Source organism: Carassius carassius, chromosome 30 (assembly GCF_963082965.1).
Source record: "Carassius carassius chromosome 30, fCarCar2.1, whole genome shotgun sequence".
NCBI classification, from domain to species: domain Eukaryota; kingdom Metazoa; phylum Chordata; class Actinopteri; order Cypriniformes; family Cyprinidae; genus Carassius; species Carassius carassius.
The window spans coordinates 28,973,076-29,000,071 of NC_081784.1; the positions used below are offsets into that span (position 1 = coordinate 28,973,076).

Sequence of the window (26,996 nt, forward strand, 5' to 3'; positions counted from 1 at the left end):
ATAGGCTAATCTATTAAAAATATTAATCACAATTACAAGCCAAGTATACTCAGAATACTAAATTATATTTTAAGTATATGTCAATCAATAGATTACAAGTTTAGGCCAAGTTTGTGTAGACTTTTATGTATACTTGCTAGCATTAAGGCAGGTATATTTAGAAAATTATACTTTTTAAACCAAAGAGTGAGCCAGTTGAGTCCCAAGATGTATTGACATAATACACATACAAGTATAATACAAGTACAATTATATTAGCACACTATTTAAATAAAGTTTACTTTACAGTTGGTCCATGTATCATCCTATCATACAATCATTCCATTCAATCTGGCAAACTGTCACGATCATCAGCTGGATTGCCCATGAACTCATATAGAGGGCACTCCACTCAGGACACTTGCATCTTTTATTTCCATTCCCAACTCCATTTCCCATAATCCCGTGCTTAGGGCTAATAACCACCAGGTGTTCCCCATTACCACTCCCCTATATACTCTCCTATAACTGTGTTTGGACTCTCCTATAGTGCAAAGTCTTGTTTAGTTCTGTCTGACATTTCCGAGCGTTTTCTTGTTTGTTCCTTCCGTGTTTGACTTTGGATTGATTATACCGACTGTGATTCTCTGCTGCCTTCCCCGACCTCTGCTTGTGTCTGATTTCGATTTTGGATATCCCTTGACATTCCTGACGCTGTCCTTTGATCATTCCCTGTTTGACCATTCTGATAATAAACCACTGCATATGGATCCGAACATCTCTGACTCCATGTTACACAAATTAAAAACTGTAAAAACTCGTCAATATTTCATTATGAACCAAGCTGCTGTTCCATGGAGGAATATACTCAAGAATTCGAAAGATGGCTCATTATGTTTAAAAACAAATTTATTTTTTATTTGTCTGTGGTTTACTAATCGGTTAATGGCTTCAAAATTTAATTTGCGCAGATGTGCAAAATTAGAACATTCTGTGCATGTGTGTCCGTTCTTACATAGAATTAAAATTCCAACTTAGATGCTCCACGAGAAAAGGCAACTCTTTGATACATTTTTGGAAGCAAAAAATTACAGACAAATATAGGACCTGAATTCAAAATATGGTGACATTAAAAATATTTTAAAAATTGATACACAGAACAATATGAGGGGTTTTACTGCTGTTGGCATGTTCTCAAACCTGCCATTTCACAGGCATTCGTATGCTGGACCAGCCCTTCATGACGGACATCATCGAGGCCTCCTCCATCAGCCACATGCCGCAGGTTATTGACATCTACAGTGCCAGCTGGGGTCCCACCGATGACGGCAAAACAGTGGACGGCCCACGTGAGCTCACCCTGCAGGCCATGGCTGATGGAGTCAATAAGGTACCTCATGTTCTAAAGCCACAGAGTTTTTTTTGGGAGGATAAGTGTAGCTAAATTGATTCCCTTGTGAATCACCTGAGAGATAAAAAAGAGAGGAAAACAGAGGTACAGAATAGTAACATCTGGTCCAATCAGATTAAACCTGGAGTTTAGAGTCTTCCTGGTCTCTCTGCCATTTTAGATCAACTTTAACACCAGACAATTGGACAAATAATGTTATGCTTCAGAAAATATGAATGTAGAGATTCAGATTCAGATTCAAAATAAAACCAGTTTAACAATTTTCATTTTCATAAGGAAATCTATATATAGTATATTCTCAAAATTCTCCAGACAAATCACAGTTCAGTATTTAGATATTACAGCGATGTTATCAATGTTGACTCTTTTTTTTAACTGCAATATGCATTTGCAAGGATGGATGTATGTATGGTAGCAACATTTGGAGTTTTACAGATTGAATTATACTAAATTTAAAAATATATATATATTTTTACCTTTATAATATATTGGCAACCACCTTCAAAAAATGTGGTGATGAGAAGGCCACATGATGAATCAAACCTCAACACAAGGTGAATATATAGAGAGACTAAATATAGAATATATATAGAAGGTGCACATAGTCTCATACATACAAATTACTAAACACCATCATGCTAATAAACGTGCCACTAAAATGAATAAAATTAAATGCTTTGACTCCCAGAGACGCTCTAGGAGTTCTCCAACATATGTCAAGTTTCATCGCTTCACACTAAACGTGTCATTTAGTTGCACATTCCCTGTCCGTGTCTGCTTCCTTCACAAATTGCCTTGGCTAATGGGTATAAATGGTGCTGAGTGCTCCTCTGCTGAGCAGGATTTATGAGGGTGCTCCACTTGTCAAGCCGAGGCACAAAGTAATCGCTGTGTGTTTTGAGCAGCCCTTTGCAATTGAAATCAGATTGGACAAGAATAGCAGTGATGGGTGAAGACTCCCTCTTTCTCCGTCTGTCCCTCAGGCTTCCTCACTGCATTTCGAGAGGGCTGAGGTTGAGCCTGGGAGGAATACTGAGCGTTGTTTAATCATTATGAGGGTTAGATGGCAAACACTTCTCGTATGCTTCATTTATTTATTTTCAGTATGCCACACATAGTGCTAATGAAATGGCAGATACAGTTCAGCATTGTGGTTTGTATGCTGGTGACAGCATGTTTGGCATAATGTCACTTCCCACAGAAAATCATCACGGCTCGTTAGTCAAAATTTGTGGCTACTGTACAGTGTGTATAATGGAAACACATAGGGCATTACAATCAGTGTTGGGAAGGTTACTTTGGAAATGTAATAGGTTACAGATTACAAGTTACCCTATTTAAAATGTAATAGTAGTGTAACTTTTTCAATTACTTTATTAAAGTAATGTAACTGATTACTTTTGATTACTTTTTGATTACTTTTAAAAATCTTAATAATAAATAACCGTTAGTCAACATTTACACTATGCAGGTTTAACCTTAAAGTAGAGCTCAATACTGTCAGACTTTCACCATCCTTCATCACTTGAATTAAGATGATCAAATTTGAACACATCCACCACACAATCAGACTTTAGTTATGCATTTTACTTTAAGATTGATCTGAAGTTCAATGCAAATTTAAAATCATAAGAAATTGTTTAGTGAAACTTTTTTTGAAACCAAATCTTTGCATAGTTACAGGAAACACTGCTTCTAACAATAGTTTGGAAAGAAAAAGTTAATTAAAAAATAATAAATAAAAGCATATACATCAACTCAAATATGTTTATGTAATAAGCATACCTCCAATTCTGTGTACTAAACTCCTGAAACATTGCTGCTCTTTGTATATGATGATAGTTTTCTCAAAACAAGTTAAATGCTCATGAAGTGATTCATGATAGAGATTGTGTTTATGTGTTCATGTACTAATATATTGAGACGGCAGAGGTTGAAAACACTCCGAGCTTCAGTAGGCCTATGTATAGTAAATGAAACCGCAAGTCTGCATCAATTTCCATGAGGGGTGGACTGGGAAAAAAAAAATTTCAGACCAGGAAATCTCTAACTCATACAAACAAATTCATGGACAACACTATTTTTTGTATGGACCTGACATAAAAAAGGTATAAATCTTTAGTTTGGGGACATGCAAAATAATTAAAAATTCTCTGCTGAACTGCACCTTCACTTCCATTTTTCTTTTCAGTCTCTTTATTTTGCCCTGTTATCCATCTCTCTCATGACTTCAATACTCAAGATTTAACAAAACTATACTTTCTAAATTGCCTACATGTCAAAATGAGTGCATCACTTCAATATATTTATAGAAAAATCCTAATTCATGAGTCATGTTTTTCCCTCACACAAATTTACCATGCTTTTATTATATAAAAGTACATTAACCTTGTTTTATTTATTTGCAAATGGATTACCATTTGTATTTGTTTTTAAATAAATACATTTGTAAAATAATTTTTAATTTGTGGCATGGTGTATTGTGTGCTTTGTGGCAATAGTAACCTTTGTCTCTGGATTTATAGCAAAATATTAAAACATACATTTTCGTAAGGGTTGTGTAGTTGTCTGTCGTAGCTTCCCCTAAACCTATAATAAAATCTCATTATTTTTCAGCTTAATTACTACTGCAACATTACAATAGATAATAATGATGTCGTTTATGCAGTATTTTGAGTGAGTGTGATCAGTGTGCTGTTGCTCCTTGACTAAGTGAACAAATACAAAACTACTATAGCATCTTTACAGATGAAACTGACCTGCACTGCAAACCCTGAACAGTAGTTTTGCTTCTCTGCTCCAGCTGTGCGCTACAGTCCACTCCGGTCTCTCTCTCTTGCATTGATTACTCTGAGTCTGATCCAAACCGTTCGGCGGAGGCGCGGAGAGCGCGCGCGCCCAACCATTGCCAATCACAACTAACCGATCCATGAATTATTAGAGATGTAATTATCGAATGGCGGATTCGGAAATGGTCGCTTTAGTACAGTACATTCGGCAGGCAATTATACAATAATAATATTAAAATAGCGGGACAAATCGTCTGCCAGGCCACCGGGAATTGTCGCGGTTCTCCAGATGTCCGGTCCGTGCCTGTTCTCCACAGACATTCAGAACGTGCAGGATTCATAATGTCTTTTGCGGCTTAATATTCGTAGACACTACTCCATGCTTTGATTCAAGTGTACTGACCTACTTTTGATTTATTTGTCCAAAATGTGGCATATTCTGTCCGCGTTAGGCAATAGCAATCCCGTTTTTATGACTGGATTCTACGAACCAGACTATGTTTCTGCATCGCGGAAATTATAGGGCCGTATGTCTCAGAAGAAATCATTTAAATCTGTATGTGTATGTGTGAAATGTAATCCCCTTTGTAATCTTTAAAAATTTCATAAGTAACTGTAATTTAATTACTCACTTTTTCTTAGTAACTGTAACTGATTACAGTTACATTTATTTTGTAATTAAATTACGTAACGCCGTTACATGTAACTAGTTACTCCTCAACACTGATTACAATAGACATATAAAGTTATATCCAGTCTTTCTCAGTGTCATGTTCCTGTAACACGGTATGATTATGCGCAGTATACACACATAATGGAAGATAGAAGAGAATATTCTGGAGTTGATGTTGGTGTACCTACCTGAAGGATATCCTTCACATTTCTGCTTTTAAACAATGTGGAATGATGTCTTTGTGGAAGAAATCTGTGATCTGTCCCAATGATTTTCTGTGGTTATAAACTTGCCACAAATGCTGCCAATAGAACCAAAGAGAGAATAAAGCAAAAACATTCCATTAACCAGCTGACCTTTGATCGACGGGTTTAGCTGATGAACACCATGCCAATGCTGGTCCACCACTACCAAATAATTTAAATAATAAAATACATAACCAGGATTACACATTTTGTGTAAGTAGATGTAACACATATCCAATTTTTAAACCTTGTGCTGTGCCAAAAATCCTTTACCTAATTATCCGACTGAAAATTACATTTTGAAAATTGCTTGTTAAGCTCTCATCACTCAGTCTTTTATTAACTTGTTTTCTTTTAATTTGAACAGGTTTGTATTAATTGAACTAATTGATCTGAGCACCTTAGATTATTTGTGAAAAAAAAGCAATATTTGAAAATAATTCTATCAATATTCACTCAAAAATATGGAGCATAATCTTAGATCAATATGGACAATATGATCAATATAATCAAATCAGCTCCAAAAAAGAAATCGAAAACTGCTAACTGAAAGACAAGTTGATAAAGAAGAACAGTATTTGGTAATAACAGCATAACTAGATGAGTAAAGTTTGCAAACAAGCTTTGAAGTTGGCTTGAGAAACCCTTGTCTAAAAGATTGAAGTAACTGTACCTGTTTCTAACATGATCTAGCATGTTATTAGCATGTTTTAAAATGATTTACATGCTGCAAGCAAGTTTTTAGCATGATAAGCATGTTGATATTATGTTTCTACCATGATTATCATGTTGCTAATGTGACTTGTGACATTATTAACATGTTGGTAGCATGTTGTTAGTATGTTTCTAGCCTGATTAACAAGTTACTAACTAGTTGCTAGCATGATTAGCAAGTTACTAGCATGTGGCTATCATGTTTCTAACATGATTAGCGTGATGCTAGCATGATTAACAATTTACAAGCATGTTGCTATCATGTTTTAGCATTATAAAAATTTTCCTAGTATGTTGTTAGAATGCTTATAGCATGATTAACAAGTTACTAACTAGTTGCTAGCATGATTAGCAAGTTACTAGCATGTGGCTATCATGTTTCTAACATTATTAGCGTGATGCTAGCATGATTAACAAGTCACTAGCATGTTGGTAGCATGTTTTTAGCATTATCAAAAATGTTCTAGCTTGTTTCTAGTATGATTTGCATGTTACTAGCATGCTGTTAACATGGATATCATTTTACAAACATGCATCTGGTTTGATTAGCATGTCACAAGTATGTCAATTACACGATTAGCAAGTTACTAACGTTTTAACATGATCAACATGTTGGTAGCATGTTTCTAGCATGATTAGCATTTTACTAGCATTTTGCTAGCATGTTTAGTGTGTTACAAGCATGCTGTTACCAAGATTAGCAAGTTACTTACATGGTGCTAACATGGTAAAAACCAATTAAAACAGCTGACTTAGAAAAAAAAATACTAAAATCAGTTAAAATAAAAATAAGTTAACAAAAACAGAAAAAAAGAAAGAAAGAAAGAAAAAACCCACTAAACCCAGTTGATTTAATAAAAACTCAAAAACTGTGTCTCAATCAGCTCCCTAGTTCAGTAGTCAGGCCACTAAACAGGGAGTCGTCCATTTTAAGGGCTGTCTCAATCGTGAAATCCTTCCAGTGCAAATGAACATTTGCTCCCTGAAAAATCCTACAATGCACAGCATAAACTACTGTTTAATGTTACTAGTGCTACTATTACCATAATTTACATCACATTTCTGAAGTGTGGAACATAAACCACATGAGACAACTCGATAAATAAAATGACATGCGATAGAAGATTTGAAAAGACAAACCATTTTAGTATAGAATATTACAACATAAACACACTTCGTTAGACAGGTAATGAACACATCTCATTAATATTTATAATTAATATTCGTTGTTCATGTCACCGGAAATTGAGTCATCACTGTCCCAATGTGCATTGAGCCAGGGAACGTACCAGTGACCGAATGTGTGTACACAATAAACTGATTCACAAGCTCGAGAGCTAGGGAGCTGATTGAGACGCACCCACAGTTAAAACATAAACATAAAAATACTTTTCAGACTTTTGACTGGCCTTAAATAATGCAGCTCAAGTGCAATCATTTGTTTGGCTGATGGGTCTCCATTCATAAAGAGCAAGGGAGGAAGAGAAACAGTGGGAGATGGAGAGGTTATGTTCACTAAAATGACACCAGTTGAAGTTGTTTGTGGTCTATTATGTTAGATTTTTACTTTTACAGGAACCAGAATATTAATTTAATCAGTCAAGTGAAATGTAAAAAAGGTTGAATCATGGTTTAGGGCCAATGGGGCCAGTAGAGGTTGACACCCAAAAACAGTCAAAAAGCCAAAAAAAGTCACTGCAATGTAAAATTGATATTGATAGACAATCAACGCTGGAACAGGTGCCACTAAATGTTGGCACAAGGTGAAATAAACTAAGAAATGCAACATAGGAAATCATGCTTCTACCTAAATTGTTACAAAACAACAAAAACATACCTATATATAGTTCACTGATGTTTACAGCAGAAATAGAAAGTAAATTACTTTTTAACATAAATTTTATTCATTTTTATACAAATTATGTTTACAGAAGCAGATGATGTGTTGAAAACCCTATTGAACCTTGTGGTGTTCCCGGTCAAAAATGACCAGCCTAATAAAAATATAGCTTACAAATTTCTCGTTATGCTATATTTGTGACAGTTGTGGTTTTCCACTTGTCTTCTTGTCAGTTTTTCACTCCTTCCTTGGTTTTTCTGTGTGTTTGTGTGGGCAATTATTGCTCAGCTCACAGGCTGATTGCCAGTGTTAGTAGTAACGGCGTTTTAGTATAACGGCTTTACTAACGGAGTTTAATTTTCAGTAATGGAGTAATCTAATTAATTACTTTTCCCATCGTTGCAACGCCGTAATCTTTACTGAATGTAGAGAATGTAAAGTGTCGCGTTACTACAATTTGGTTGAATAAAGCATGAGGTTTATTGGAAAAAAATTGGAAAAAAATTCCGACCGGCGCATCACTAGCGTGCAGTGAGACAGCGTGAGCAGGGCTCCGCCCACCCAGCCAATCATCATCGGATTTGCAATGGTGTCATGCAGCTGATGTGTAGCCACTAGCCAAAGCATGACACCATTGCAAATCCGATGATGATTGGCTGGGTGGGCGGAGCCCTGCTCACGCTGTCTCACTGCACGCTAGTGATGCGCCGGTCGGAATTTTTTTCCAATCCATTGGTCCCGCTTTTCTGAAATTATTTGGCCCGCCCCAGCCCGCCCCGCAAATGAAGTACAATTTCTTGACCCGCCCCATGCATCAGGGACATCACGCAAGTTACGTTGCTACTTAACCTTATCAAAGAACCTAATAAAATATGAAAATATACATTCTAAATATTTAATATAGGCTATAGGGAATTGCAAAAGTGATTGTTCGTGCGTGAACGAGTCTTTTAGGTGAACGAATCGTTCTCGTTCACGTAAACCTTTGACTCATACAGTATTTCTCGTTCACTTAAGTTCCTCGTGAACAGCTCTGTGAACTGTTTCATCCATAGGTTTCATCCTGTCAAAGAGTTATGGACGGAGCATGTGATTTGTTGAATGTAACGCTAGTGAACAAATACGCCCTTCACTGAACGAGATCGAGAGATCTTCTCGTTCATGAACGAAATGAATGAGAGTATACAGGGTAAGTCGGCCAAGCATGTAAAACAAAGCGCAGTAAAAGGTACTGTGCCCATACGCTTGTTTTCATATTTAGCATACAGAACATAAATCCACATTTAATCCCCGATTTATTAATGTGTATATATTATATATGAACTGTGTGACCAAACAATTAAAATGTTAATTATGCAAGAAAACCTCGTGCTTTGTTCACCTGAACAACTTATTTAGGCTATTTATTTAATACGATTATACACACATTTTAATAAAGCCAAATCAGTTTTTGTCACAAGTAAATATGTTCGTTGACTTAAGACATAACAACACATAAAACACTCTTTTTCGCCAGTTGCTGGCATATTTGTGAAATAGCTATAAAGAAATGGTCTCTGAACAAATCACTGAACAAATCAGTGAACGAATCTGAACGAATCATTGGGGTGAACGAACTGAAAAATCCAAATTTCCACCACTAAATTGCATGCAACATAAATAGATTTTTTAAATTTTGTTTTTAATGACCCGCCCCAACTCGCCCCGCAAATAAAGTGCCAATTTCTTTACCCGCCCCGCCCCTCCCGCGGGTTACCCGCGGGTTAAGAGACGACCCGCGCATCACTACTGCACCCTCTGACAACCACTAAATACAAGACGCCGTCAGAGATACTGGCGTTCCAGAACTGGAAGTACCAGAAATTAAAGATGAGAATGTTTCTGTAACATGCACGGTATGCCCAGGAAAAAATACTTTATCCACGTCTGCCTCAAGCAACTCAAATCTTATGAACCACCTCACATCAACACATGCTAACATGTTACTGTACTGAATATTGAATGCTGTGTTCAAACCAGATGCAACTTGCGCAAATAAATCGTGCTATTCGCGCGTAGTTGGACGCTTGAACATCTTGAGTTCATACGCTTCATTCGCGCATGAAATTAACTTCACAACAGACGCGAATTCGCGTCATGGGGGGCTTCTGCCAGTTGAGTTCACGCAGCATTTTCAACCACCATTTTTATTCAGATAATTGTCTAAATATTACTGATATCGTGTCATGAAATGTAGTTTTAAAAGTATTTCATGCGAGAATGTAGTTGTTTTAAACTCAAATATGCGGTTTATTTAAAAATGTGTTTTGCTGATTTTCGGATGGTCTATTCGCGTCTTTGCATTGACTTAACATTGAAATCACTTGCGCCAGTTGCTCTATTCTAGCTGGATAGTGTTCTGTTTATTGTGCAGTAACTTTAGGCCTAATATACAGTTACAGAGATTTGCACTAATGGCCAGGTTTCCCTTTGTTTCTTTTTACTCAAGTTTAAATTTGTTTGTCTTAATTTTGTACTTGAATTTTATTTTTTAATATTTATTTTTTATATGTTTTTATTTCTATTCATATCATATGGCAGGCTGCAATCTCAAGTTCAAATAAATACAACATTTTCTAAAATACTTATAGTATTTTATTCTTCAATCAGTTAATATAAACATTTTATATATTAAAGATGTTATAGGATGTAATAGCGTTATAGAACATAAAAAATAACGTCATAGTTACTTTGCTGAGTAACTAATTACTTTTACAATGTGGTAACTGAGTTACTAACTCAATTACATTTTGTGAGAAGTAATTTGTAACTGTAACTAATTACTTTTTTCAAGTAAGATGACCAACACTGCTGATTGCACTCACCTGTTCCTCATTATCAGCTCCCTATATACAGTATGCTCCAGTATTTTTTGTCTTGCTCCTTGCAAGATTGTTCTTTATGATCTTAGTGTGTTGCAGCTTCTGTCTACCCTTTTGGTGTTTAGCTCCAGTTCTTTTCTATAACTTATTCCTGGTTAGTGTTTATTTGGATTTTAGATTAAATTGTTTTATAAGTTGTTATACCCAGTTTAAGCAAATTCAGCAAGTTTTAGCCCAATCTGATAACATTAACATTTTCTGGAAAAAGAAATACCAGTCACACTTTATGTTAAGTTACAATTCTCATTGTTAACTAATTATTAACTACAACTTTTGCCTCATTAAACTGTTGATTGCTGTTAGCGAGGTAGTTGTTAAGTTTAGGTATAGGGTAGGAATAAGGATGTAGAATATGGACATGAAGAATATGTTGGTTAGCTTTAGTATAGATAGTAAATACGTGATAAAGTGTCACTCACCAGATCTGAACTGCTGCGATACGTACAACAACCAGCGTAATAAAACATAACCAGATTAACATGAATTTGTTTATGATAAACTGAATAAATTTTAAGGCCACTTGCTGGACATTTTAACATGTTGTAAAACATGCAAGAAGCAATGTAATATAATTTAGCAGAAATTTTGCTACAGGCACATTTTACCATTGAGCCTGGGTTGAAAAAATTAGACGTATTATTGGTCCCTGGTACTCCCCCAGCTCTAATAATAGCTTTTGAACACCTTAGCATAGCTTTCATGTTGATGAAGTCTAAATTGTTTTCACCCTTGCAATGTATTAAAGACTTAATTGTGACTTTATTTTATTAACACAGTTGAGACTTTATTCATCATATTAGCAGATAAACATTAGCAGGTTTTATTAGCCCCTTGACACAAGTCACATTTGCCAAACATAACATTAGGGTTATTAGACGCTGAATGAGTCATTTTGATAAATCTAAATGATAAGTCATAAAGTTTCTGTAGCGATTGCAGATGTAAAGACAACATCTTATTTTCTTATTTGTTTACACCAAAGAGGCTGATGCCCTGGGGTCTGGAAGCACCATAATCGCTCCTCGATGTGTTAGCATGGTAAATCACCATGTACTGTTCAAATAACAATAATCATGCACCCTTTTAAGATCACAATTGCACTGTATACATTTCCTCCTGTCAGGTGCCTGCCACTATAAAACACAAAGCCTAAAGAAAAGAGTGCTCTTGCATTCATCTAAAAGCATCAAAATTACACGTTCAGACAAGAACCTTAAACACAGTGCCTGAATCATCGACACTCAAAGGAGAGCTTGTAGTCTTTAAAAGGTCTTGAAACGCCTCTCTCATGTCTCTGTTGAATTACTCGTGGTTATGTATAAATAATAACTAAGTATAATTTGTATGATAAATGGAGTAAATCTCAATGGCTCTTAAAGAGAAATATCAAAGAGAGACTACTGCTCCTTATTGAGCTGAAGCGGGCATGAGTGCTTGCTGTAATCGTGCTGCTTTGCGTGTCCAACAGGGTCGAGGTGGGAAAGGAAGCATCTATGTATGGGCCTCCGGAGATGGTGGTAGCTATGACGACTGTAACTGCGACGGATACGCATCCAGCATGTGGACCATCTCTATTAACTCGGCCATCAATGACGGACGCACCGCGCTCTATGATGAAAGCTGCTCCTCCACCCTCGCCTCCACCTTCAGCAACGGCCGTAAACGAAACCCTGAAGCAGGCGTGGTGAGTATGTGTGTGTTCTAGCGGTATGACATTGAGTCTAGAAAGATTCAGTTTGGTGTGCAAGAGTGTGCATGTCATAGGTGCTTTAAAACATTAATTTGAAACGCAATCCCTTATTCCATAGATTGATAATATAGAGTATGACAGTGATAAAATGACGAGGAGAGTTAATTGTTTCATCCATTTTGTGTCTGAACAATGACTCTCATATGGCATTGGAGGGATGTGCTCAGCTAGGAACTTAATCAGAGAGACTAAATTAATCTAAGTTAGTCTAAATTAGACTTTCTTAATCCAGACTCAAAAAAAGCATATGAGATGAAGACTGTAGTTAGTCTGTCAGAGATCGTGTCAATGGAGAGGCAGGAACTGCCTTGTGTCAGTCTGGATTCTCTCAGGGCTGCTTTGGTTTAGTGTTGTGACACCAGTTTATAGCTTTTCTCTGATTATGCACTGAATGGTAGAAATGAAACCAAAAATACATGATGCAAATGATTACCCCTTTCTTAAAAACATTCTCAATATTTATTAATTGATAGTTTTCACATACAATGATATTCAATTAAATATATTTACACAGATTAGACCTACATCAAATAAAACTAAGCACTATATTCATTTGCACTATATTCATGTTACGGTATGTGGTAGCAGGAAGGCGCACGGCGAAGAAGGATGAATCAAAGGAGCTTCTTTAATAAGCAAAATCCACATACACCATTGTATTAACATAAGAGTAACGTTAATTCAGGCCAACGAACAGAAAGAACCTGAAGCCTTTTAATAAAAGGGGGAAAAAAGAGCAAACAAGATGATTAATATAACACAGGTGGAAACTAATGAATGCAGATTTACTAATTATGGCAACTAAGGAAAACTAGGTCACGTCACAGGTGAGCTGAACACAATGAAAATCAGAAAAAAACTAAACATAACCCTCACAATTCACTAATACTTCATTTGTTTATTTTTATTTTAGTGCGGTTTGCTTACATCAGTCAAAATTAGTCGCAAGTACAAACGTCCATCTCTGGAGGGTAAATCTCCCGCCTTTGATAGATCATGAAATGCAGAACAACTCTAAAATCGACATTACCTCAAAGTGTTGTTGTGATGAACAAAGATTTGGGATTTAGTAGTGTTCACCTTATTGCGCTCAACCGAACCAAATGCTTCAATACAAGTTCTGTTAATGTTCAACAAAGTTAAAAATTTATGAATTTACTTAAATTCCATTGATGAGCTGGCCAAAAAAAACAAACACTTTTAACAGTGCATGGTTGCTTCATCTTGGTTTGACTCCCTGATGTTCTTTCACCATAGTCAATAACAAAGATTAATGTATTACAGTAGAATTAAATGCATTTGGAGATTGCTCACAAATTTCTATACATTGTGCTGTGTATATGATAAAATGATTTCTGGGCAATTTATATCTCAAAATGTAATTCTTATAACATTTTATTAAATATTAATACAATTTATTAAAAAAAATATTTTATTAAAAACATTATTAAATATTAAATTTAACTTTTCTTAGAACATTAACTAATCTCTTTGAATTACATACATTTTTACTTTTTAAATTTAACATAAAATTCTGCATCCTCTTTGTTGCCTCTTAAATCCATTCAAAAGTCAAGTGTAGCATTAGTTCTGGCAGGTCACATGAGAAAAGCTTGCATTAGCTGACTCTCAGGTGATCCATGTCTACCTATAGGAATCACATATCTATATCACAACATTCCTATATAAGGTCTATTCAGTATTATTCAGCTTTATTGCTTGCTCAGGAGCAAATTACCCTTCTCCATCCCCAGCTCCTCCTGGACTTTGGCTTTCTATATTCCTTGTTTAATCAGACACCTTTTATCTTTAATAATGTTTGTACATTAAAATATCATTAAGAAGATTAATGATATCTGCATTTGGTTCGGCTCTGTTTACCCTAGGGGGGTTAATGCTGCTCTCCCTGCTCAGTCATAAATCATGACTGGCTACATGGATGAGCAGGGAAGTTTTACTCAGAACGGAACCATAAAGCCAATACAAACTGTATGCAAAATGCCAGTCATTTTGACGTGATGATTGTAGTCCTTACAGAACTGAATTACAATTTCAAAGACATTTTTTACATGGTGTTTACATTGGCATGAATGTTTAATTAAGGCTTTCTCTTTGTCTATTTCTGTCTTCAGGCCACCACGGATCTGTATGGAAACTGCACACTGCGTCATTCGGGCACATCTGCCGCTGCCCCTGAGGCTGCTGGCGTGTTTGCCTTGGCGTTGGAGGCCAAGTATGTACACTTTTGTTTTCCAGTGCTCAGCGCTGATGAGTAATGAGCCTCTATCAAAGATTTATGAAACAATAAGACAGCAGCGCTGGCATAAGGCAGCTGAGATCGTAGATTACTGCTGATGAGGGTTATGTCAGAGCTTAGCACCACAAGCACAGCTCTGCTCCAGCTATGCAGCATGACAAAGATGATAAATGTGTGAATCAGGGCTGAGATTGGGCTCGGGCAGCACCAGTGTTACCCTGCTGGAGGAAAGGAGGGTATCACTGGGAGACACTTCATATTCACATACTTTCAGCTGTTGATGAGCAATCAAACTGGTGCATACGTTGCTAATCACTTCATGAAAATGAAATTGAAAGTCGCTTTTGGTTCAAGCTAACAATTACCCCATGTTTCTCTGAATGCCAGGAATCAAATCATAGTTGGCTGCATCTGGTACTTTAGACTCATTAGAAGAGTGTGAAGCTCAAGACTCAATACTTCATGTCAAGAGGAACCATACTGACTGAGATCAACTACAAAGAGCTATTACTTTTTCTTTTAAAAGGGACATATCGTACTGTTTTCTTAATATCATTTTATTATAAAATGTGCCACATAAACAGACACCAACACTGTCACCTTTATAAATGAACTTGCCATGCAGTCCTTACTAACAATGTTTCCTGTCAAACCTATGCCGGGATGCAGCTCGCTGAAGCCAGGAATAGTGCTGATTGGCAAGATTCCCTGACTTTTATTGATTTTTATTCTTTGTCTCTAAAACCTAAAAAAGGTGTCAAGTCACAGCACTTTCTCTATACACTCTCCCTTATATTATCAGTTTTATAAATTCATATAAGTTTGATTCACATAGCCAGTAGAGTATGATCTCATGGTGGAAAGTGATTTCAACAGCAACACTTGGTTCATTACACTTGATTGAGAAAGCTTTGTAAGGATCTACTGGTGGGGAAATGACAGTTTCACCACATCATTTCTGCCTCCATTCATACATTTCAGTAGGATGTTATGGTGTCAGGACTGGTGCTAATAGCTGTTGACACGGCCTTCCCTGTGTAAAGTCTTTGTGTTTGCTCAGTACTAAAAAATGATGTAGGTGGCGAGAGAGCAGGTCTCTTTGTTCAGCCAAATGTAAATACAAATCATAAACTGCAGCTTATTTGCATGTGTTTGTATATTTGAGCAGTACTCAGAAGAGTGTAGTGCAGTACAACTCAGGGCTGGACTGGGACAAAAAATCAGCCCTGGAATTTTTGGACCAGTCACACCATTCAATCCACTCATAATAAATCAGAATATTAGAATGATTTCTAAATGATCATGTGATAGACTGGATGTTACCTGTGACACTGAAGGCTGGGGTAATGATGCTGAAAATTCAGCTTTGCATCACAGGAATAAATTATTTTTTTTAAGTATATTCAAATAGAAAACTATTATTTTAAATTGTAATAATATATCACAATATAACATTTTTTTCTGTATTTTTGATCAAATAAATGCAGGCTTGATGAGCAGAAGAAACTTCTTTCAAAAACATTAAAAATAGTAATGTTTGCAAACTTTTGGTCTGTACTGTATAGATAGATAGATAGATAGATAGATAGATAGATAGATAGATAGATAGATAGATAGATAGATAGAATAAATACACACACACACACACACAAACACACACACACATCTTTATGTTTGTATACCTACAGTGTATACGAGTCCAATTTTGATCAACTTTAAATGCTAATGAGCTCTTCTCACCCCGCCCCTCTTTTCAGTGGAAGCAAATAATCATAAGAAATATAAAGTGTGAGACCTCTTCTGGAGTTCTGGATTACGATGTGGGTACTGATTCATCCTTGAGTTCGAACTTTTTAGCAAAACTTGTCTTGAATTGTCCCTTGTTAATTTTGCATCCAATGTCCCCTTTAATCACAATCCAAACAAAGATGCATGAGCAGTTATTTTTATTTATTTAAATTAGATCGTGTAAGTAAAAAATTGTATGCTAAAAATGCTAATTCAGTCTCTGACAGCCGGTGACAATTGAGTAACAGCTAATAAAACAATCCATTACCACACAGAAATCACTTAAGCTAATGTCACCGGTCGGGGTGGACTTCCCCTCCCCTTTTTCAACGTACCACCTCGAGGAGTTACCCGGAGACGACAGACAAGATATTATTCAAAACGTATATTTTATTGAATTAAAAGAAGGAACAAGTCTATTCTTCCTTAGCCCAACAGACTGCGTGGGTGGTTCACCCACGGCTCCTCTTGACCGGGGGTAAACAAAGGGGCAAGTTATGGTAAAGTTTTGCACAGTGATTTTCCCCCTCAGCCGGATGTAGTCAAAGGGTGGATACTGATGGGGGGGGGGGTGCGCTCAGCAACTCCTCTTCGGCTGGAGGTAAGTAGTGGTGCGGACACTGGCGGGGATTTGTGCAGTAGCTCCTCTTCGGCTGGAGGTAAGTAATGGTACGGACACTGGCGAGGATTTGTGCAGTAACTCCTCTTCAGCTGGAGGTAAGTAGTGATACGGGCACTGGCAGGGATTTGTGCAGTAGCTCCTCTTCGGCTGGAGGTAAGTAATGGCTGCGGGCACTGGCAGGGATTTGTGCAGTAACTCCCCTTCAGCTGGAGGTAAGTAATGGTACGGACACTAGCGGGGATTTGTGCAGTAGCTCCTCTTCGGCTGGAGGTAAGTAGTGGTACGGGCACTGGCAGGGATTTGTGCAGTAGCTCCTCTTCGGCTGGAGGTAAGTAATGGCTGCGGGCACTGGCGGGGATTTGCGCAGCAACTTCTCTTTAGGCTAGAGATAAGTACTGGAGCACGTACTGATAGAAAATAGACAGCAAAGGAGGGGATTACTCATTCCATGGACAACATCAACTGTTTGTGTGTCACCTCGTTTTGGGATAGCGGGGAGGGTCGGGCAAGGAATTCATCCGCCGTGCTCCAGCACTTCGTCGCCGATGGCCGCCGAAGAGCTCTCGTCCCCTCCACGGAACAGAGTTGGCCACTTCTCCCAGCAGGACAGTACTCAACGCAGCGCTGGCAGTTTTCAATAGCGGGGGACAATTTCCCTGTGTTCACAGAACAATCATAGCAAATGGAAGACTTGTCTTACAACAACAGACTCTTCTTACCGCAGAACAGCGATGGCAGTACTCGGTGGCAATGAGCAGTTACTTTAGGTTCACAGAGCCACAGCGTTGAAGACAGGTTTCATTCATCCACAGCTGAGCCTTCTCTCCATAGGACAGCAGCAACAGCATTCAACAGCAGAGGGCAGTTTCTCTATGTTCACAGAACAATCGTGGTAAATGGGAACTTAATATTCAGCAACTGAATCTTCTTACCACAGTGTAGCATTGGCGGTATTCGATGGCAGTGAGCAGTTTCTTCAAGTTCACAGAGCCACAACGATGAATACAGGTTTAAATCATCAACAGCTGAGCCTTCTCTCCATAGGACAGCAGCAACAGCATTCAATAGCAGAGGGCAGTTTCTCTATGTTCACAGAACAATCGTGGTAAATGAGAACTTAATATTCAGCAACTGAATCTTCTTACCACAGTGTAGCAATGGCGGTATTCGTTGGCAGTACGCAGTTCCTTCAAGTTCACAGAGCCACAACGATGAATACAGGTTTCAACAGTCAGCAGCGCTGTATAGATCTCTCATAAATCCTCTTCCATTCAGACAGGATAAAGCTGCATTCCTGCACAGCAGATGCTCAATACACAACAGTTAGTTAGTTTCAGTTTAAACTTCAGAACCCACGAGCAGACGACTGAGAGCATGCAGACATAAACCCCCTTTTATAATCCCCTCGTGGCTCAATCTCTGCTCAACGCCCAGCTGTCACTCGTTTTCATAATCAGCAAGCTCCGTCAGACTGTTTACACTGGGAGACCCGGAACCGTTCCGGTGTTACATTGAACTTGCTCCCCCTGGAAACAGGTATGGGGCGGGGCAGTTCCACTTGATCGTCACCCTGTGACATCCTCCCCCGCCAATCCGTTCTAGTCCCTAGAACGGGGGTCAGCGACCCAGTCTCCATACCTGGCCGGGGGTCGTCCTCTATTGTCCCGTTGGGAACGTCTCGGCGGCGAGGCGGGGTGCTCCCCTCTTGGCTCGACAGGTGGGCCCCTTGGAACCACTGCCCAACCTACTAAGGGCGGCCTGGATGCCACTGGAACAGTGGAAGTTTCTACCACAGGTTTTGGATAATTCGGACAGGGGCGGATTAGATTCCGATGTATCACCCGTTCTGGGCCTGACCTTCCCTCAGGGCGGATGGTATAGACCGGCTGGTCGGGCGTTGCTGGCTTTGTATTACATAAGGCAGGGCCTCCCACCGATCACTCAGTTTGCCCTTACCTTGGCGTTGATTGTCTCGTACCAGAACTCTCTCTCCGGGCAGTAACGGGGCCTCTCTGGCCATCCGATCGTACAGCCGTTTGTTCTTGGTCGAGGCTATGTTAATTCGTTCGGTGACCCGTTCATATGCCGAGTGGAGTCGCTGGTGGTGCCTGCCCACCCAATCCGTCACACTCACTTCCTCCTCCACTCCAGCCGTTCCAAGTAGTAGATCTGTGGGAAGACGCACATGCCTCCCAAATATCAAGTACGTTGGAGCATACCCTGTGGTGCTGTGCACACTGTTGTTGTAGGCCTGTACCAGCGCGGGGAGGCTATCCACCCAACTGCTCTGATGCTCCGTGTCCAATGTCCCCAACAGACTCAGCAACGTCTGATTGAACCGCTCACACCCTCCGTTTCCCTGGGGGTGATATGGCGTGGTATGCGTCTTCTTACACCCATAGAGCTGACATAGCTCCTGTACCACCCTAGACTCGAAGTTTGGCCCTTGATCTGAGTGAAGTGTCTCTGGGCACCCAAACGGCTGGAATACAAACTTCCACAAGGCGTTTGCAGTAGTGATGGCAGTCTGGTCCAAGGTAGGAATAGCCCAAGCATATTTGGTGAACAGGTCAGTCTCTACGAGAATGTTCTGGAAGCGATCCATTGGTCGACCCAGCGTCAAGTAGTCCATGGCCACAATGTGTAAAGGGGCCCTAGCTCGTATAGGGACCAATGGGGCTCTCCCCTCTTTCCTTGTCTTGAAGAGCATGCAACGTGGGCATTTCTGGATGAACAAGTTCACTGAAGCCTCCATCCCTGGCCAATGGAAGTTTCTCCGCAACAGAGACACCATCCTTTCTTTCCCTTGGTGTCCTAACTGAGTATGGTAGGCCTGTAAGAGGGCTGGAATCTGACCTTCAGGTACCACCACCTGGCACACAGCTTCGCCCAGCGATGGATCTCGGATGGATCGGCAAACTACCCCCTCTCGTAGATAGAGTCTCTCCCACTGTCCAAGGAGTTTCCTCACTACCCATGTCTGGGCCCGACACTCCGCCGCCTCCGGCCATGATCCCTGCATCAGCCAAGCCCGTGCCTTCATCAATTCCGCATCTCCTTCCTGCCTTTCCTTCCACCGCTGTGGATCCCAGCCCCAACTAGCGGGAACTGCTTCTTGCTGGCACCCAGGTGCTTCCACACGTCCCACCATAAGCCCTTCTCCACTCTCTTCTAGAGGCCCCAACGGACAATCTTCGGCCTCGGGGAGTCTGGACAACACATCGGCATTGATGTGCTCCTGGCCTGGACGATACTGGAGCTGGTAATCGTAATTAGCCAGTTGCTGTTCGTAAGTGGACCAGAGGATTATTATCAGTTATTACAAGTACCTTGGCGCCCCATAGGTAGTCCTTGAATTTCTCACTCATAGCCCACTTCATGGCCAGCAACTACAGTTTGAACGAGCTGTAGTTAGAATCATTTCGTTCGGCGGGGTGAAGGCTTCGGCTGGCATAAGCGATGACCCGCTCCACTCCCTGCTGCCGCTGAGCCAATACTGCTCCCAGGCCAAGGTTACTAGCATCAGTATACAAGACAAAGGGCTGAGCAAAGTCTGCATAGGCCAGAATCGGGGCTTGTGTCAGTTCTTGTTTGAGCCTCTGGAAGGCCACGTCACAGGCGGAATCCCAAGCTACCAAAGGGGACCCACGACCGCGGGAATGGCCCGCACCCGCCAGAAGCTGATTTAATGGTTTGGCGATCTTCGAGAAGTCTTTAATGAACCGCCGATAATATCCTACAAAGCCCAGGAAAGATCTCACTTGCCGCACGGTCTTGGGCGTCCTCCATTCTTGGACAGCTGACACTTTTTCAGAGTCCACAGAGACTCCAGCGGCGCTCACACAGTGGCCCAGGAATTTCACTACCTTGCGGAACAGTTGACACTTATCTGGCTGCAGTTTCAATCCATACTTCTCCATCGCCCGAAACAATTGCTCCAAATGTTGAAGATGGGATTCAAAGTCTGGTGAGTAGACAATAACATCATCTAAGTATACTAACGTAGTATCCACCAACTGGCCACCCAGGCACCGCTGCATCAGTCGTTGGAAAGTTGCTTGGGCGTTGCAAAGGCCAAAGGGCATACGGTCCCATTCAAAGAGCCCAAAGGGGGTCGTGAACGCGGCTTTTTCCCTATCCCCCTCTTCCACCTGCACCTGCCAGTACCCGCTGGCCAGATCTAGAGTGGAGTACCAGGTGGCTTGAGTCAGGCTGGTAAGGGAATCCTCGATCCGTGGCAGCGGGAAGGCATCCTTCTTAGTCACTTGATCCACCACTGTGGGGCTCACTTGACAGAAATTAACTCCTTCACCATCCTTCACTTGTTGCAGGCCCACCGAAGTAACTCGGGCCACTCGTTGATGGCGGTACAGGTTGACTGGATAAGGATGTATATTCCGTACTCTTACGACGACTCGGCCACGCCGTACAGCGGCCAAACCTCGGGCCACCTCTACCATCTGACAGTCCACATGGGGCTCCACGAGCACCCAATCTTCTGGTCCAAACATCCGACCGGGCAACCGAGCCCAAATCACAGCCTCACTCCGGGCTGGTACAGAAAGGGCATATCGACAAGTGACCCGGCCTATGCCTTCACAATCTTCTTGGGAGCTGGCCGTATGAACCAGGCGGCAATCCGCAATAATGCGTTCCCACTCACGTTTCTCGGCTGGCGGGGCAGTTCGAATAGGCCCAGTTAGGAACAGTTCTTCCCAACACTCTGCAATAACATTCATGCCCAAAAGAGCTCGATGTGTCCCCAGACAAGGGTCCCGGACAACCACAATTCCTTTCTGTGGCACTGTAACTCCATGGATCTCCAAGTCCGTGACCAAGTATCCAACATAAGGAATGTCTAGCCCGTTTGCTCCTCGCAAGGTGAGCCAAGGAGCCTCCGCCTCCTGTAAGCATTGGGCATTGAACAGTTCTTTGGACAAACCTTCGGAGAACAAGGTAACTTGGGACCCGGTATCCACTAGACATCGGACCTTGGCACCGTTCACCCAAATTTCCACGGTGGGGCAACGTCCAACTAAGTGGTCTCTGGGGGCAGCAGGAAGAGAAGGGTCCATCAGAGGGGTCCCGACCACTTGACCCACAGTGGCCGGTAACTCTAAAAACCCCCCTGTGAACCCCGACGTGAGCCGCATTGGCGACTATAGTGTCCCGGCTCTCCACAGCCATTACAAATCGGACGTCCCTGTGCGTCCCATTGGATTTTGGGGCCAGCCGCCCACATTGGACGCCTCCCCGGGTCTCGACTCCCATCCGAGTAAGAATGCTCTCGAAGCAAGGGCAACGGATTTGACCGCTCCCGGCAAACCTCCTCCAGAAAGGTCTTGGACAACTCAGTCATTTGTTCTCGCACCTCCTTCATGAGTTCTGTGCGTAGGGTCTGCTTCCAATCGGACGGCCCAGGAAGAGGGGAGTCAATCGTTCGGCTGGCGGCCATACAAACGGAGGGATCTGTTGTTTCCGCATGATCCGTCTCCAGGGCTAAAGCCTCCCTTCGCAAATCCTCGAACGTCAACTCAGGATCTCGGCGGAGTTGTACATGCAAGCTCTGACGGACAGGACCTTCCCGGAGCCCCAGGAGAAACTGATCTCGTAACAAGGTCTCTTCGCCGCCTAGGCCATGGTCACGCCTCCCCTTCAGCCTCGCAAACTGCTCCCGTAGTCGTAGAGCAAAGGCCCGTAGGGTTTGCTTAGGCCCTTGTTTGCAATTGAAGAACTGCGTCCGTAGGACCGCCACTGGGGTGGCATCACCATACTGCTTGTGTCGTGGCTCGGGTTGCTTCTGGTGCGGCCTGCACCTCTCTCCTGGCTTCTCCTTCAAGCGAATTCAAGACAAACTGCAACCTCTGTGGGGCACTCAATCCCTGAAGTCCTGCCAGGTACTCGACCTGAGCCCTCCACTCCGTTAGGCTCAATTCTGACCCGGGTCCTCCATATTGTTGGGCCCAAGGGGCTCCCATAAAAATGGGCATAACTTGGAACCCTGCCGACTGCGCCAAATCTGTCACCGGTCGGGGTGGACTTCCCCTCCCCTTTTTCAACGTACCACCTCGAGGAGTTACCCAGAGACGACAGACAAGATATTATTAAAAACGTATATTTTATTGAATTAAAAGAAGGAACAAGTCTTATCTTCCTTAGCCCAACAGACTGCGTGGGTGGTTCACCCACGGCTCCTCTTGACCGGGGGTAAACAAAGGGGCAAGTTATGGTAAAGTTTTGCACAGTGGTTTTCCCCCTCAGCCGGACGTAGTCAAAGGGCGGATACTGGTGGGGGAGTGCGCTCAGCAACTCCTCTTCAGCTGGAGGTAAGTAGTGGTGCGGACACTGGCGGGGATTTGTGCAGTAGCTCCTCTTCGGCTGGAGGTAAGTAATGGTACGGACACTGGCGAGGATTTGTGCAGTAACTCCTCTTCAGCTGGAGGTAAGTAGTGATATGGGCACTGGCAGGGATTTGTGCAGTAGCTCCTCTTCGGCTGGAGGTAAGTAATGGCTGCGGGCACTGGCAGGGATTTGTGCAGTAACTCCCCTTCAGCTGGAGGTAAGTAATGGTACGGACACTGGCGGGGATTTGTGCAGTAGCTCCTCTTCGGCTGGAGGTAAGTAGTGGTACGGGCACTGGCAGGGATTTGTGCAGTAGCTCCTCTTTGGCTGGAGGTAAGTAATGGCTGCGGGCACTGGCGGGGATTTGCGCAGCAACTCCTCTTTAGGCTAGAGATAAGTACTGGAGCACGTACTGATAGGAAATAGACAGCAAAGGAGGGGATTACTCATTCCATGGACAACATCAACTGTTCGTGTGTCACCTCGTTTTGGGATAGCGGGGAGGGTCGGGCAAGGAATTCGTCTGCCGTGCTCCAGCACTTCGTCGCCGATGGCCGCCGAAGAGCTCTCGTCCCCTCCACGGAACAGAGTTGGCCACTTCTCCCAGCAGGACAGTACTCAACGCAGCGCTGGCAGTTTTCAATAGCGGGGGACAATTTCCCTGTGTTCACAGAACAATCATAGCAAATGGAAGACTTGTCTTACAACAACAGACTCTTCTTAACACAGAACAGCGATGGCAGTACTCGGTGGCAATGAGCAGTTACTTTAGGTTCACAGAGCCACAATGATGGATACAGGTTTCAATCATCCACAGCTGAGCCTTCTTTCCATAGGACAGCAGCAACAGCATTCAATAGCAGAGGGCAGTTTCTCTATGTTCACAGAACAATCGTGGTAAATGAGAACTTAATATTCAGCAACTGAATCTTCTTACCACAGTGTAGCAATGGCGGTATTCGATGGCAGTGAGCAGTTCCTTCAAGTTCACAGAGCCACAATGATGAATACAGGTTTCAACAGTCAGCAGCGCTGTATAGATCTCTCATAAATCCTCTTCCACTCGGACAGGATAAAGCTGCATTCCTGCACAGCAGATGCTCAATACACAACAGTTAGTTAGTTTCAGTTTAAACTTCAGAACCCACGAGCAGACGACTGAGAGCAGGCAGACATAAACTTCAGTTTTCACACCAGTGCATAATTCAATCACTTCAAATGATCACACGTGTTCACTTCACAGTAGGCACTGCAACTCACATCAACTCACAGTGAATAGGGTCTCTTATCGTGGTCTCAGCCGACTCTCTCCGCTCTACAAGCAAACTGTACATTCAAGCTGTGCAGACGGGTGAACAGGTTTCCTTCAGTCTGCATCCGCCCAGAAGACTTTTTCCCCCAAAAACTCCAGCGCTTGGACTCCGCTGCCAAACTGCACAAAAGAACTTTTCCAAGAACTGCCGTGCTTGTTGCCCATCAGCTGGATCCTTTTATAATCCCCTCGTGGCTCAATCTCTGCTCAACGCCCAGCTGTCACTCGTTTTCATAATCAGCAAGCTCCGTCAGACTGTTTACACTGGGAGACCCGGAACCGTTCCGGTGTTACATTGAACTTGCTTCCCCTGGAAACAGGTATGGGGCAGGGCAGTTCCACTTGATCGTCACCCTGTGACACTAATAACTAGATGCAAACTACATGAATGTTTCTTTTTTTATATTATGATGTCATAACTGGATCTTTCAATGAATTGAGAGACTTCTCTTCAGTGACTCAAGCAGGACTTCTCCAGTCATTTAATGCTCTTAAACTCTGCCTCCATTGTTGAAAGCCACACCCACATCTCAATGTCCAATCAAAAACCGATGCTCAGAATCAACCCACAAGTTTTCAATCATCTGTTACTCTCAGACTATTTGAAATATAGCCATTTCTGCAACTTGATCCAGCTCTTCTTATTCTTCTGAGCTTCCTGTTTAGCTGCTGAATACTGTGATTGAACATGATGAAGTATTCCAGAGAGCCTTGTATTAATAAATACACCTAATGTCTCATATGGGAAAGTCATTGGGAAAGTCGTGGCCTAATGGTTAGAGAGTCGGACTCCCAATGAAAGGTTGTGAGTTCGAGTCCCGGGCCGGCAGGAATTGTGGGTGGGGGGAGTACATGTACAGTTCTCTCTCCACCTTCAATACCACGACTTAGGTGCCCTTGAGCAAGGCATCGAACCCCCAACTGCTCCCCGGGTGCCGCAGCATAAATGGCTGCCCACTGCTCCGGGTGTGTGCTCACAGTGTGTGTGTGTGTGTTCACTGCTCTGTGTGTGTGCATTTCGGATGGGTTAAATGCAGAGCACAAATTTTGAGTATGGGTCACCATACTTGGCTGAATGTCACTTCACTTCACTTCACTCATATGTAAGTTTAGTCTTACGGCCAATATCTAAGATTAATAGTCAGAGTGTGGTCAAATAAAAAAAAAATTCAATAAATAAACAAATTCAGTATACTGTCAACATCCGCTTCCTCTTGCGCTCTGTGCAAATTGCTCTTCATCTCGAGTCGAGCGCTGTAAGGGTTTTGTTGTTATTGTTGCTATGTGCTCTTTGCAGGAAGTCAATCACTCAATAGATCACATTTTATATTAAATTGATATGGTAACTATTAGGATCAGAAGCTTGAAGGAGGCTTGAATGATTCAAGTTTATTTTTTTATCCTAGGCTTGACATTATTTCCTTTATTATGTTTGCCTGCAGTCCGAACCTGACGTGGAGGGACCTGCAGCACCTGACGGTCCTCACCTCTAAGAGGAACAAGCTGCATGACGAGGTGCACCAGTGGAGGAGGAACGGTGTGGGCCTGGAGTTCAACCATCTGTTCGGATACGGTGTGCTGGATGCCGGAGGGATGGTCAAACTGGCCCGGGAGTGGAAGACCGTCCCAGAACGATTCCACTGTGTGGCTGGATCCGTGCAGGAGACACAGTGAGTACAGAAAACATGCCACTACAACTGCAGCTGTGAGGTTAACATAATGCTATTTCACTGCAGCAGCCAACAGTAATATTTGCAAGTGAACAGGATGCTGGAGACAAATGTAGAATATAGGTATAAGAAATTTACTCATTATTGCACAGAAATGTATTTCTAATTTTTTCAAATTGTTCTAAATTATATTTCTTATATAATGCTTCTCTTATAGCTCCACCAATTTCTGCCTTTTGTGCAACAGCAGCATGATCTAAAGCTCAAATCTGAGTGCCTAAAACCCTTTTAAACCACATGACACAAGCTACAGCCATAATACACATGTGTGATGCATATCTAAACAGAGGGTAATAATAATACTTAAGACAGATTTGATTTTAGAAATAACTGTGGTGTTAAATATTATTTTCCTTCTGTTTTGATATGCATTACCTGTGTGTGATTGTGGTGTTATCCGGCCGCTCTGACCCCCTCTGTGCTCTGTGTGAAGGCATATTGCATGTGTCGTATTCCTGATTCTCCACACTCGATCAGCTGCTCTCGGCCACTCTTTCTCACATCTGCTATAATTAGTCCTCTCCCACTCACCGCTGGGCACTGCATGCTATGGCTACAGCTGCAATTACACTGAGACTGTGTGTGTGTGTGTGTGTGTGCATGCACTCTTGTTTGTGTAGGTG

At 41.7% G+C, this 26,996-nt stretch overlaps 1 protein-coding gene across 1 annotated transcript in view; it reads left to right on the forward strand.

The window, feature by feature from the left end:
- The window catches only part of LOC132111003 (neuroendocrine convertase 2-like), a 68,020-nt gene that overhangs the window by 35,382 nt on the left and 5,642 nt on the right, over nt 1-26,996 (forward strand). The window contains exons 8-11 of the mRNA XM_059518165.1: nt 1,194-1,369; nt 12,041-12,256; nt 14,455-14,555; nt 26,086-26,313. Coding sequence (XP_059374148.1) covers nt 1,194-1,369; nt 12,041-12,256; nt 14,455-14,555; nt 26,086-26,313 — 721 coding nt within the window. The remainder of the gene's footprint in view (nt 1-1,193; nt 1,370-12,040; nt 12,257-14,454; nt 14,556-26,085; nt 26,314-26,996) is intronic.